At 38.4% G+C, this 14,386-nt stretch overlaps 2 protein-coding genes across 15 annotated transcripts in view; one reads left to right on the forward strand and one right to left on the reverse strand.

Annotated features, from left to right (window-relative positions):
• The window catches only part of LOC143273398 (uncharacterized), a 47,702-nt gene extending 39,376 nt beyond the window's left edge, over positions 1 to 8,326 (forward strand). For 3 of the 6 annotated variants that reach the window (XR_013051489.1, XM_076572919.1, XM_076572915.1), the window contains one exon: positions 8,012 to 8,326. Coding sequence is in view for 5 of the 6 variants with exons in the window: in XM_076572919.1 (XP_076429034.1) it covers positions 8,012 to 8,110 (99 nt within the window). In the remaining variant the exon portion in view is untranslated. Of the gene's footprint in view, positions 1 to 480; positions 561 to 1,709; positions 2,425 to 8,011 lie in introns of those variants that run through there. The other 3 variants (XM_076572917.1, XM_076572914.1, XM_076572916.1) reach the window with 2 other exon arrangements.
• The window catches only part of Chrm3 (cholinergic receptor muscarinic 3), a 483,981-nt gene that overhangs the window by 444,645 nt on the left and 24,950 nt on the right, over positions 1 to 14,386 (reverse strand). The window lies entirely within an intron of this gene.

Raw genomic sequence — 14,386 nt, forward strand, 5'->3', positions numbered from 1 at the left:
CAAAGAAAACTCAATCTGTTTAAATTAGATTTTAAAAATGATACCATAATTGATTTCCATAAATTGCTTTATCTTGCCATTTTGTCTGCTGAATATGAAAATTAACTTTTTGAACTGGGAATTCGGCTCAGTGCAGTGAGCACTTGCTTAGCACGCACAGGTCCCAAGTTCAAGCCCTTGTGCTAGAAGCCTTAGCTTTTCAAAGGAAAGGGAGTATATATATACTAGTTTATAACCTACACATGGTGTATCATGGGGCCACTGTGAACTGAGATGCAGCTTTGCAAAAAGCCTCTCTGCTGACAACCCACACACAGGGCTTTCTTCCTATCCATGACATGACAGACTAGCAATAGCTCACCAGCATCTAATTCAGTACAACTGACACACATGAAGCCTGGTGATTGTCGATGAGGATCAATATGTCTCCAGATAAATACAGAATATGAACTCACTTTCAAATCTATTATATCAAATTAGCAGGAATGGAGACTGGGTGATTTAGTGTCTTGGAGAAGTTGTCAACAAACAGCAAGACATCCAAAGAACTTTTCCCAGAGGTAAGAATGTAATTGCAGAGTGGGTGGCTGGGTAATTACTCTTTCTAGATGGGATTCTGCATCTGTGCCCGACACCTGTCTCCTTTTGCTGGTCTAGTCCCCACTTGACAGCCAGCATCTTTAAGCTCTCTAAGAGTAACAAGCCAGCCCTTTGTAACCACTCTCCTCTCTCTCACATCTTCCAGGGCCAGGGAGGTGGTTACACAGGGCAGACCGTGCTGAGCATCCACAAAGGGTCCCCAATCAATGCCACAGAGGTGCTTGCTGAGATTTTATTACCAGTCACAGACACTTTCTCCAATATTTGAACAAACAAAAGCCCTAAGCAGAAGATTCCTGAGTTGTGTCTGGGGGCGGGGCAGGTGGGACATATCTGGGTGCAGTAGTATGGAAATTAGTTCATGATTAGGATACAGTTAGTTAGCTAACATTTCAAAATCCCTGAAATAGAAAAAAGGGAGCCTTGTCAACTCAGTTCTTTCAAAGGTTATTGAAAGCCATTCTCCACCACTTTCAATCTCTCCTTAGCACTTCACAACCACAAAACGAATGCAATCAACCAGCCATAGCACACTCAAGTGCTAACCTTTGCTCTCACACTGTCAAGTACAGAACCCGGAACTCACAGGAACCATAGGACTTTCTCTTCAGAAAGCAGTCTGTCCTTGAATTTAGAGTTTATTTTTGTTCCGACTTAAGTCCACACAGTAGTTTTAAGGGACAGGCTTATTTCCTTCTTAGGAAAAAGGACACTGTGTCACGTACCTCTACTGACCCTTACTAATTTCATTATTTGGCATGCCTGGTTATATCCACAGACATTTTAATTGCTTTTTTTTTATAGCCTTTAAAAATCTTTTCTCCTGAAAATAAAAATCAATCAAGTCTATTTGATCTTCTGTGGGGAGACTGATAGAAGGAAAAACAGTGAGGTGATCCTTATCAACCTCATAAATTTATTTTATGGGGAAAATGAAGTAGGTTGCATAGATTTATTCTATAAATTAATTCTGTTTTCAGTGTACTCCAGAGCACTTTAAAGGAATAGTATGAGCCTATTAATATTTCATGAGCAAGTGGATAAGTGAGTGAATTTCATTAGACTTTTCAATATATAAGGACTTTAAAAGTTCCCTCTGTCATCCCCAGGGAGAAGACTCTGTTGTCAATACAGTGTGCCATGTGAATCAGAGGCAGGATGAGTTTGGAAGAAACCCAGATGTGGGAGAAAAGTAAAGACATTGGGATTTACAATATAATGTCAATACCTTGAAAACCTTTCTATGTTAAACACTAAATATCTGAAGTAACCAAGACCTCCCTAACTATTATTATCTTTTCCTGTTCTAAAAACTTGTAACATACAGTAAGATTAGCTACTATAGAATAATAAGTGTCCAGGCACAATTCAAAATCAAAAAGCATAAACAGAAAATAAAAACAACAAAGCTAAACTTCAATTGAGCTTTTATAGAAATATACATATAAATCTGTGGTATGAGTGTGCACATGTACACACACATACACACATATTCACACAATGTGGGAGCTTGTGATTTCATAGAAATTGCTTCTCTTAAAAACTGAGTCTGCAAAGTGTTAATGGCTTAGTCAATTATCTATATCAATGTTTTCCCACAATTCACCTGGGTGTGGCTGTGATTTTTCCTATGATTGTTTTGAATGATGAATGAAAAAGTGTCCATTGATCACGTGAAAATCAGGTACTAGTGTAGATTTAGGTGTGCTTGTTATTACTGGCCCCTAGCTTGCCTTTGAAATGAAGATGGTGCTCATTTCTGGATTTTTGGCATATCAAACTAATCTTTGGCTTATGTAAACCAATGAGATTTTATCTTTAAGCCTGCCAAATATAGGCTTAAATTGTACATTTAATCCTACCTTGGATAGATACATAAACTCACATGTCTATTTTGGTCATATACTTAATCTGGGATCAAATGTGAAAATTTAAAAACATATAACATTGTGCATTTCTCTCATTTTTTAATACAGTACAAAATATTTTGAGATAGCTTAGTGTTCTTAAGTCAAATAATTTTATACAATTCAGAAATGCCCAAATGAAGATGGGTAGAAAGTTCTGACAGAGGAAGAAAATAAGTGAATAATGAGGGAGCACATGCTACCAGGCTAACCAAATAAGCCTAGCAGATATGAGAAACCAACCCACTGCCCTCAGTGCAAAAGAGAAAGGCAGAGAGAATGTGTGCTGCACAATAATCTCTATAGTGTGACATTCTGGGCAGAGTAAACACAGTCATACACATTGCTTAGTTGCAGCCACATTCTGGTCTCATGGCATCTGTTAGACTGTATATGACTGCTAGATTACGGTTGGCCTTTTCTGATCTGACATGTAGTAGGATGTAAACCATCATCTGATAGAAATAAATCACAGATGATGGCTTCACAACCAAAAATTTAAAAAAAAACATGACATCTAGATGTAAGGCAAATTCCTAAACAGTCTTATTAATAAAAAAAACCTGGAGCCAGGTATTGGGGTTAAAACTGATAGGTCAGAGGACTAGAACAAGCCACAGCCAACCTTATCTCACCAACACCTCAGCTGATCTTGTTTACTCAGATTGAAAGTCTTTGAGTCCTCACCCCTGAGGGTCTCAGTTGAACTGCTGCTAAAGCCTCTAGTTCCTGGTTCTCACATCTTATATACCTTTCTGCTATAACTTTCTGGGATTAAAGGCAAGTGTCCTTCCCAAGCCAAGACATGAGATCTCAAATGCTGGGATTAAAGGTGTGTGCCACCATGCCTGGCTCTGTTCCCAGTGTGGGCTTGAACTCATAGAGACTCAGATGGATCTCTCCCTCCAAAGTGATAGGATAAAAGGTGTGTGTGCCACCATTTCTGGCCTCTATGTTTAATCTAGTGGTTGTTCTGTTCTCTGACCCTCAGATAAATTTATTAGGGTACACAATACATAGGGGGACACTATATATCACCACAGCTAGATTCATTCATTATTTATTATCTTAAACTTTGAACTTGGGAAATGCATTAATGTGTGTGTGTGTGTGTGTGTGTGTGTGTGTGTGTGTGTGTGTGTGTGTGTGATCTCTTTCTACCGTCTTTGAGACAGGGTCTCTTGTTCATTGCTATGTATTCCAGGCTTGCTGGTCTGTAGTTTCTAGGGCTTCTCCTATTTCCAACTCCTACTTCATGGTAAAGACACTGGAGTTTGAGACATGTGCTACCATGTCTGGGTTATGTGGGTTCTGGAGATTTGAATTCAGGCCTTCATATTTGCACAGCAAGTATTTTATCCACTAAACCATCTCTCCATGCAGAATAATATTTTTGAAGTTATGTTATTAATTTTTTTCCTTTATCCAGGGCTATCACTCTGTACTAGATAAGCTTGAAGACCAAAACCCCTGGGTTCACTCAAGCAAAGGACTGGTTAGGCATGTAAAAAGATGAAGAAATCAAAATTATATTTGCTCAAAGACAAACACAAAACATAGCAATCTCAAATGTACCTGAAATCACATTGTTTCACCAAAAAGCTTTTGCTGTTGAATACACAGTTCAATTGCAAGAAATTAAAATCTTTTTGGAGAAAATAACTACATATTCACCCTGGAAAGATTAGGAATACAAAGAATTCATAAGAGTACTTAATGAAAAACATGAAATCAAAATAAATATCCAGGAACTGAATAATCACTAAGACTATCTTTTATCTTTTAAATGGGCTGTTATTCAACAACTGAAAGTGACGTGTACAAACAGAAAACAATGGTGCCTCAGCTAACTTAACCCGTAAACATGACACAGTCTAGGTTTATCTGAAAGAACATCTTCACTGAGGGATTGCCTACAACAGACAGGGCTATGGGTGTGTTTGTGGAGGATTATCTTGGTTGTTAATTGATGTAGAAGGGTCCAGCTTATCATGGGTGGCACCATTCCCTTGGCAGGAAGTTCTGGTTATACAAGAGTGCTAGCTGAGCACGAATCTGTGAGAATGACTCAGAGTGGGCCAGAAAGCTGTATTCCTCCATGGTTTATTGTTCAAATCCTGTTTGATTTCCGTACTTTGGTCTTACTTTTTATGGTAACAGAAATCAAATTAGAACAAATAAGTATTATGGAAAGCTAACAAGGAAAATCCCCCTCCCCCCCTCTCTCTCTCTCTCTCTCTCTCTCTCTCTCTCTCTCTCTCTCACACACACACACACACACACACACACACACACACACATGAGAGAGGAGGGAGGGAGGGAAGGAGAGGGAGACTGAGACTCACACTGTAGAAAAATGCATGAAGCGAGAGAGTCTACAAACAAATTTATCAAACAAAAATCTTCATGCTGACAAGCTAAAACTTCTTATTCTAGTTGTTTGGTTGGTGAAGCTGTTTGGTTCATGAAGAGATGGGGAAACTGCTACTTTTGCAAACCCCTTGGTAAGATGTCAGTCAGATGCAGTGACAGCGAGTGCTCTCTCAAGCACCCTCATGACTAAATTGGCTGGCATCTAGCTCTAGTCTTGTTTTAACTCACCTGGTGCATATGGACGTGTACTATGCACTGCTCCGGCCTCGTGTGCACTTTGCTCATACTCAATATGATGTTCTCCTGACATCTACACACACAAAGATGGTCCCCTGTTAACCTGTCCCTCGAGTGGGGACTCCTGTTTCCTTGTCCACTCATAGCCAAATCATGTTTTGCATCCCAGATCTGTGCTTTCACCTGTGTCAGACCAAAGCTAGTCCCATGAATCCTTTATTCACAATAACGCAGTATGGTTTTGGAAACAGAAAACATTGAACTAATACTTGCGTGTCTGTGATTATTGGAGCCTAAGAGGCTGCATAAAAGAAAGACTACATCCACTGCATTTTTTCTAGAGATCATGAGTAAGGGGGCTGAAGTTGAAGACCCACATTCTCTTACAAACCTTTCAGGGCACCTGCTAAAAAGGCCTGGATTGTGGGTGGGGAAGGAGTGGTGAGAGAGAGAGAGAAGAATCCATTGCTTATGGCAGCAAACTATCTTCCCTCATTTAATTTCTAAAACTAGAACAATGCCACTGTATTTTACAAACCAGATCCTGCAGCTTGTACAGATTTAATAACCTTATGTGTGCAAATCACAAAATGCCATCAGTAATAGTCACCAAGGACCCTACATACTTAATGGATAATTTGTTGGAAAAATTTGTGCCGTATTTATTGCAGTTTGGGGATCAAGCCCAGGATTTTCATGTTAGGCAAAAGCCTATTCCAAGCTCCAGCTCCATCTTCTTCTTACTACATTTTTATCTTGGACCTGACATTTTATTTTTTTTAGTACCTTTTCTTTCCTTTCAGAAAAACTTCTCCCTTATGGTTGTCACCCAGTCTCTCTAGATATAACTTCAAGGGCTCCTCTATTTTTCTCCTAAGAGCTGATGACACAAATTCTGCCATGCCTTGGACTAACAGTAATCTCATTGGTTATTTCCAACCTGCCATCCAAATCCATCATTCTCCTCTTCACTTTTTCTTGATCCTGCCCTGGAGCTCTTCAGCCTCATGATGGTTTAGGACAGTGAAAGGCCAGACATCAGAAGGTGGAAAGAGTAAGAAGTCATGAGAGAGGAAGTCCCCGTCTCCATTCCTGACAGGCTTCATACCAGCTAGAGCCAGGCTCCTCCACTGAGTCACTGCAGCCAGTTCCACATACTCAGTTTCTGCTGCTTTGTGTTCTTATACACATCCCTTCCTGGTGGTCCTTTGGCCCAGAATCAGCTCTCTGCTGTTTTAGTCCCAGTGCATTTCTTTGTCTCAGGCTTATTATTTTTTTAAAAAAGTTTTTTTAAACATTTCATTAGATTTATTATCATTTGTGTGTGTGTGTGTGTGTGTGTGTGTGTGTGTGTGTGTGTGTGTGTGTGTGTGTGTAGTTACAGTGCATATATAGAGGTCAAACTACAACTTAGTTCGAGTCCATTATCTTCTTCCACTTTTATAAGGGCATCAAACTCAGTTCCCCTTTCTTAATCCTGCCCACAATATTTATGAAGAGTTTTGATACCAAATTATCATTACCCAGTCATCTGTGACCTCCACGTCCCACTGAGGACCTATCAATAGTGCCCCTATTTTTCATTCAACATTCATTACCACAACCTGTTAATAATCTAAAACTACCACCTCCCACTCTTTTTCCATTTTTCACACACAAATTCCCAACCACCATCTAAATATTCAAAAATAACTTCAAATTATATTTTCCTAACTTAGTTCTGTCTTGCATTCATTCACTTCTTCTAGCCTCTCCCATGTGTCCTCTCAACCCATTTCTCAGCTTGAATTTAGAGACACAACAGCCATCCATCCACCTGTACAATTGACAAAGGTATTAATTATTCCTCATTCCCCTCTCAGTACCTCTTTTTGGGGAATTTAGGTTTGCTGTCTATATAATTCTTAAATGTATTGCATCTACTTCAAAACATGGACTGCATTTTTCTTTGCAACTTATCACCAACAAAGTTTGTGAATATTTTTAGCAAAGAAACACCTGAATGCTGTTATGTCTCTGCAAGCACATTTGTTGAATGAAGTATTGAATAATGAAATGTAAAATGAGCATGAAAACAAGAGAAACTCACACATAGCTAAAAATGATCAGAAAAATGATGAAGAAACATATTTTTTTTTGGAATTTTATTTACAAGTGATTTCCTAGATATGTCTGTGTCTCTAACATTCTTTACTTCATTTAGTCAAAGCTACACTCCTATGACTTTCACTTTGATACTTTCAATTTGTAGATAAGATAAGGAGCAAACAAATTTAATTTACCTTTGATAATCTCAAACATTAGCACCTGGATTTCTTTAGAAATATTGCAGTATTTTATTTTTAAATTGTGTGTGTGTGTGTGTGTGTGTGTGTGTGCGCGCGCGCGTGCATGCGCGCACGCGTGTATGTGCATCTAAGTATGGGTATGTACTCATGAATGCAGGTGTCCATGGATGCCAGAAGAAGGCACTGGATGCATTAGAGCTGGATTCAGTTACAGGTGGTTGTGAGCTGTCCAGTGTAAGTGTTGGGAACTGAACTTGTGTCCTCTGAAAGAACAGTACATGCTTTTAATTACTGAACCATCTCTCTAGCCCCTTGCACCCTAAAATTTTGATCATTGAAACCCATCCTTTCCTAACATACTCTTATTTCTACTCCAAAAAATCTATTCTATATCATCTTTATATGGTGATATGACTTGAATATGAAAAGTTCCAAGTAGGATGCCCAATAGTATCATGTTTTTAAACACGTTTCCTAGCTGGTGGCACTGTCTGGGGAGGGTCAAGGACCTGTGGTTCTGTGTCCTAGCTAACAGAAGTGGGTAACTAGGGAAGAGTATGGAAGGTATTATTTATTTCTATTTTGGCCTATGTTCTCAACTTCCAGATTCTCCAAGATGTGAACAAGCCATGCTGTAAACTCCTGCTGGCACAGCTGCTGCTCAGCTGCCTTCCTTCTCCCACCACGATAGACTATTGCTCTTGAAACAATGAGCTAGAATCAACCCCTTTTCCCTTACATTGCTTCTGCTGGGTCTTTGTCACAATGAAGAGGACAATAAGCAATGCATATGCTGTGAGTGTTCTTACTCTGGCAACTGTTCTATGTGACTGTTGACTTCATGTGCAAGACCATCATAAAAACTTATGCTCTTTTAAAAACTTTATTTGTATAATTTCATAAATAAAACTGCTGTGATTTGGGTGATGTAGTGGGTAGTCATTTTAGCTTTGGTCTGGAAGTTCCAACCCCTATTGAGGCTTCGGTAACTATCTCGCCTACAAGGTGGGGCCAAGAGAGGGTCCTGAGGACCCGAGATCCGGATGTGCCTCCCTCTCTTGTTTCCTGGACCCTGGACACTAGAGGTAGACCGAGGAGAGTTCTCCAGAGAACACAGCTGGATTGTGCTGCATCTTTCCCAGAACTCGCAACCTACCTATCCCTTCATTAGTAAGTTATGCCACTAAGTAAATCTCTCTTTTAACTATGTGGAGTGGCCTTAATAATTTCACCAATAGGGCATAGTGGTGGACACTTCTAATCCCAGCACTCAGGAGGCAGAGGCAGGAAGATCTCTGTGAGTTTGAGGCCATCTTGATCTATGTAGTGAGTTACTGGTCAGGAGTACATAGTGAGACTCTGTCTCAAACGAAACAAAACAAACAACAACAAAACCACAGAACTGTGAGTGACAGCATACAAAAACTGCAAAATGTGTTATGCTTATTCTGAAGAAACAAAGCAAAATAAGAAAATGATGAGAAATGAAGCAAAAGGAAAGACTATTTGTCAATGCCTTCAAAACTTTCTAAGTATGTGGATTGGCTAAGCTACTTCCTCAGGATTCAAGGTTCTATGGCTTTAAATGATTGCATAGAATAAAACTCTCCCCGACTCAGGCAAATGATGACACAGGAGAAAGACTGTGAGAGGTCAGATATTATCGTCTTAGAATTGTCAAGTTGACAATGCACACTAACCATCAAATTTGTAAACCAGAAACATTCAAATTGTTGACTACCAGTGTAAACCTTGGTAAATGGGATAACTAAAACCCTGGTATAGGTACACCAGAGGACTTACACTGAAACTTATACAGACTTACCCTTGTCTGTCTTAAGAAGAAGAAGGTAGTTAATAATCTTAGAATAAAAAACTGGAGGGGAGGAAAGACCTCTAAGTTTTCTCAATATCTAGTAATGAAATGAATTTTCAGTCAAACTGTAAATGTTTTTAAGCAAATTGTATAGATACTATTGGGTTTCAAAAAACAAAGCAAAGCAAACAAACAAACAAACAAGAACTCACACAGCTCAGTAGCTATCACTTCTGAATCAGGATCTGCTCTGGAATCTTCCATGCATCTTGAATCTAAATATCCCATAATACATGAATTTGAGCCAGAACATCTGAATTTGCTGTAAGTTCTACAAGACACTTGAGACCTCACAGAGAAGTGTGTTTATCCTGTGTATGCTTTGAGAGGCCTCCTACACACCATGATGCCCACTACTAAGAAAGCAAGAATACAGAAAGCCTTAGGGTCTTGTCTTTAAGAAAGGGAACAGTTGGTTGCAATAAAGCCTGTAAGTGTCAAGACAGAGACAAAGAAACTGAAAAATGGAGTGATAGAAAAGGGAGTCATAAACTATGTAGATCCAGGAAGAAATCTCAAGTCTCTATATCAGAAAAGCAGCCTTACTCTCTTTTGGTTATATCTTTAAACCACATTAGAACTTGGCCATCATATGCAGCATACTGACCCACGACTGTCCACATCTATAAATATAACAGTAGGACCAGAAAGTGACAGAGCTCTTGAGATTTTACACACATCAGGTAAATGATCAGTCTATTACTGAACCAGCACAAAGGCCAATGGAAGAAAGATGCCAATAAAATTGTTTGCCACTGGCCTACACATTGTGCATATTCAATTCAATGGATCCCTGGAGAAGAACAATGTAGTGTTCAGAGAGAAAGCTGAAGGTGTTGTGATTTTGATCTTTATGTGGTAATAAACTGTTTCCCTCTTGTATCATCATGGACACAGACCATACTTAAAATTTTTATAGAATATTGGCACATAGGAACAAAACAGAACATTGGATCCCAAGACTGAATGTTTTAATTATATACCTTACCATCTCTCTTTTACAATTATCCTTCAGAATATGTTCTTGTGGCTTCTTGGCTGTAAGAAGCAGACTGCATTGAAGAGACCATATCAAAGCTGCAAAATGAGCAAAGTCAATCAAGTTACATAAATGACTTCACTGACACAGCAGCTTGGATGCCAGACAGAAGGAAAAGCTGTCTGTGTCTTCATGAAGAGGCACATGGAAATGGACACATGGCTCAGTTAGTAAAGTGCTTAACATGTATGCACGAGAACCACATTTGATCCTCATCACCCAGATAAACCCGGGCACGGTGGTACACACCTGTAATCCCAGGAGGAGGGAGTTGGAGACCAGCAGGTCCTTGAGGCTTCCTGGCCAATCAGTCTTATCAAATTAGTGGGTTCAAGATTCACCAAGAGACTCTGTCTAAATAATAAGGTGTTCAGCAACTGAGGAAGACATCAATTCCCAACTTCTGGCCCTCTGGCCTCGATATGCATATACAATATATGAAGGCTGGGGGCATTGTTTAGGCTAGTTTGAAGTCCAGGAATTACAATTTCATATTTTTCTTTTGATAACATCAAGTGCACTCTCTTTCTATTTCTCATATAGAGGTGAGAAAGCCCTATACTCTGCTATCCTATTAATATCCAGGTCTTGTGTTGATAACAATGTTTTCTTTTCTAATTCCATCCATTTGCCTGCAAATTTCATGTCATTGATTTTTTCCTCTGAGTAATACTCCATTGTGTAAATGTACCACATTTTTTAAATCCATTCTTTTGTTAAGGGGCATCTAGGTTATTTCTAGGTCCTGGCTATTATAAATAATGCTGCTGTGAACATAGTTGAGCAAGTGTCCTTGTGGTGTGATTGAGCATTCCTTGCATATATGCCCAGGAGTGGTATTGCTGGGTCTTGAGGTACATTGATTCCCAATTTTCTAAGAAATTGCCATACTAATTTCCAAAGTGGATGTACAAGTTAACACTCCCACCAGAAGTGGAGGAGTGTTCCCCTTACTCCATATCCTCTCCAACAAGCTGTCATCAGTGTTTTTGATCTTAGGCATTCTGACAGGTGTAAGATAGTATCTCAGAGTTATTTTGATTTGCGTTTCTGTGATGGCTAAGGATGTTGAAGTATTCCTTAAATGTCTCTCAGCCATTTGAGATTCTTCTGTTGAGAATTCTCTGTTTAGGTCTGTACCTCATTTTATAATTGGGTAATGTAACATTATTTGTTTGGATTTAAACCTAAGGGATGTCACCAATCAAAGCTGATAGAAATGGATCTTCACACTGAGCTACCATTTAGTAAAATCCAATCAGTGTCCGAAGGTGAGAAACCTGCCAGTTACACTCTCTCAAATCTTATTTTATTTTTAAAATAAATTCTGAATTCATATAAAGCTCAGTTTCTCCATAGTACTCAATTCTATTCCAGAATAGTCTCCATCTCTCTCAGCAGCTGATCAGCAAAGAAGCTGAGTGAGAAGCAGGTCCCCATCCACACAGGGTGCTCTAAGGTATACCTGCCAGCCTTTGTATTAACCACCCATTATATACATGCAACTAAATCAAGATCTAAATTTCATAATTAACAATACTATTTTCAAAATAAAGAAGCAAGCAAGCATCCTCAGTTCACCAGGTGAGTCATGAACACCGACATTATAAATAATGATATTTTAGATCATATTGTCAAGTCTAATTTTTAAAATACATTTTCCTTGTCTTTCTTTTATTTATCTATTATCCACATTTTTATTCTGGCCTTAACTTTTCTTAAATTAGTAAGTTATTAAAGTGACTCAATGAGGAGAATTTAAAAAATATATCTATAAAAAAATAAACAAATAAAACCTTGAGATTTCTCCATTAATCCAAAAATGCCAGGGTCAAAGTCAAATGTTAACTCTTTTGGACATATTATTCCCCCCATTTGTGGTTCAAGGTGCTCATTTAGCAAACAGTATAATCAACCTTCAGACTTCCCTAAGTCTCACAACCTGTAGTACTGTTGTAAGGACTGAATGAAGTATCACAAGAGAAATAACTTAGAGCTGTCCTGGACATGGAAACTGCACAATAGCTTTTTAATAGGATATATATATATATATATATATATATATATATATATATATATATATATATACACACACACATATATATATATATATACACATATATATATGGTGAAATTCTTGTTGTTTCTGCTTGTTAATTATTCATGGTGAAAGAATCAAATCATGGTTTTGTACAACAGTAATATTTCCCTAAAAGCTTCTTATTCTCTAAGCAGAGCAATTCCAAGAAATCAACCAACACACTTCATATGTATATACATATATATGTGTATACATACACACAAATATATATATATATATATATATATATATATAATGTTTATAATGTTCTTTGAATGACTCTTCAATCTCACTTGTATTTAATTTAAAGCAATGTGTGAAATTAAACATACTGCCTATGTTAGGCCAGCTTCTCTAAATGTATTTTATCTGATGTAAAATAGTTTGCTCCAGATTTCTTAGTACCTGCTTTTGAACAAACATAAGGAGGAGGTTGATATTTGTTTATAGTCACAGTATACAGACAAATTGGGAGGGCTGCAACATGGCAGGCTCTAAACAACATCCACTGCTACAAACGCTCGCCTCAGGTACACACAACCCACTCAGATATTCAAGATTTCATGGGCTGACAGAAATCAGAATGAAGCAAGGGATTAACCAAACTTCTAAAACATAGGCAAACTGTGTTATTGAGTATGGAACTTTTCTGTTTACTCACGTTAAAGACAGGCATTAGTCTGTCACTAAAGCATGTGTTTTCCAAGCACAACTACTTGGGAATAGAGAGGAATCAGAGATGATCAAACAGCAGAACGGCAATGAAGCTTGTCTATGCCCCAGAGTTCTGCCTCAAGGGTATTCATAATTCAGCTACAAAGAGGTCCCATGTTTATTTACTTTCTTACTTATTTTATATGTCTGAGTGTTTTGGCTACACATGTGTCTGTACATCACTTACATGCCTTGTGCTCATGGATGACAGAAAATGGCACTGGATCACTAGGAACTGAAGTTGCACGTGTTTGTGAGCCGCCAGGTAGCTTCAGTAGGTTCTGGGAACTGAACCTGAGTCTGCTGGAAAAACAGCCATAGGTCTTAACCCTGAAGATCTCTCTCCAGCCTCTAGGCATCTGCTCTTCATAGCACACCAGAGTTGCCCCAAACACCATCATTAAAGCTGTATAAATAAGTGGATGCCTGGAAAACCCTAATGTGCAATTTTTCTCATAAAAACTTCAGTTTATGCTAAATAACAACCTTGCATTTGAGTTTATATTATTCTCATATTGCCAATTTGATTCTGTTTTAAGGCAAATGAAATAGAGTCTACCCTTCCTTTTTTGCTGTACTTAACATTTTCTACCTTTTAATTAAAAGATAACTAAATTATTTGCCTTTCCTCCCCTCCATTCTACCCATCCCATGTACCTCCCTCCATTCCAAATTCTCAGTACCTCCTTTTCTTCAACCATTGTTGTTACATATACATAGAAATAAAAAATATATGAATATAACCTGGTGCCTATGTTTCTAGGGTTGATCACTTGGTATTGGATAACCAATAAGGGGGCTCATCCTTGGGGAAGAATGGTTCTCTCTCCCTTAACAACTGTTTATTGCTTGTAGTTCTTAGTATCACACATGGCCCAGGTTGGTTTCAAACTCATTATATAGCCAAAGATAACCCTGAACTTCTGAGTGTCTATCACCTGGGTGCTAGGATTCTAGGGATTCATCACCACAACCAGGGCTTTGACCTTGCTAGGAAAGCAATATACCTACATTGCTATTTCCTGCCATCGTGACTGTCATTGTTTGAAAATGCAAAACAATGTATACAATGACAATGGAAGATAAATCTACATTTAGTTCTTCATCTCAAAAGATGAGTATGCATGTGTGTTCTGTCTACTATCAAACCAGCCTCACTTCCAAATGACAACTAAATTCACTTGACCTTGGAACTTTCCACCGAACTCACTAAGTAACCTAGACAAAGGGTGTTCTCTATATAACCACAGCCCCGCATTACTTCTTTGTTCT

The sequence above is a fragment of the Peromyscus maniculatus genome, chromosome 5 (assembly GCF_049852395.1).
Source record: "Peromyscus maniculatus bairdii isolate BWxNUB_F1_BW_parent chromosome 5, HU_Pman_BW_mat_3.1, whole genome shotgun sequence".
NCBI classification, from domain to species: domain Eukaryota; kingdom Metazoa; phylum Chordata; class Mammalia; order Rodentia; family Cricetidae; genus Peromyscus; species Peromyscus maniculatus.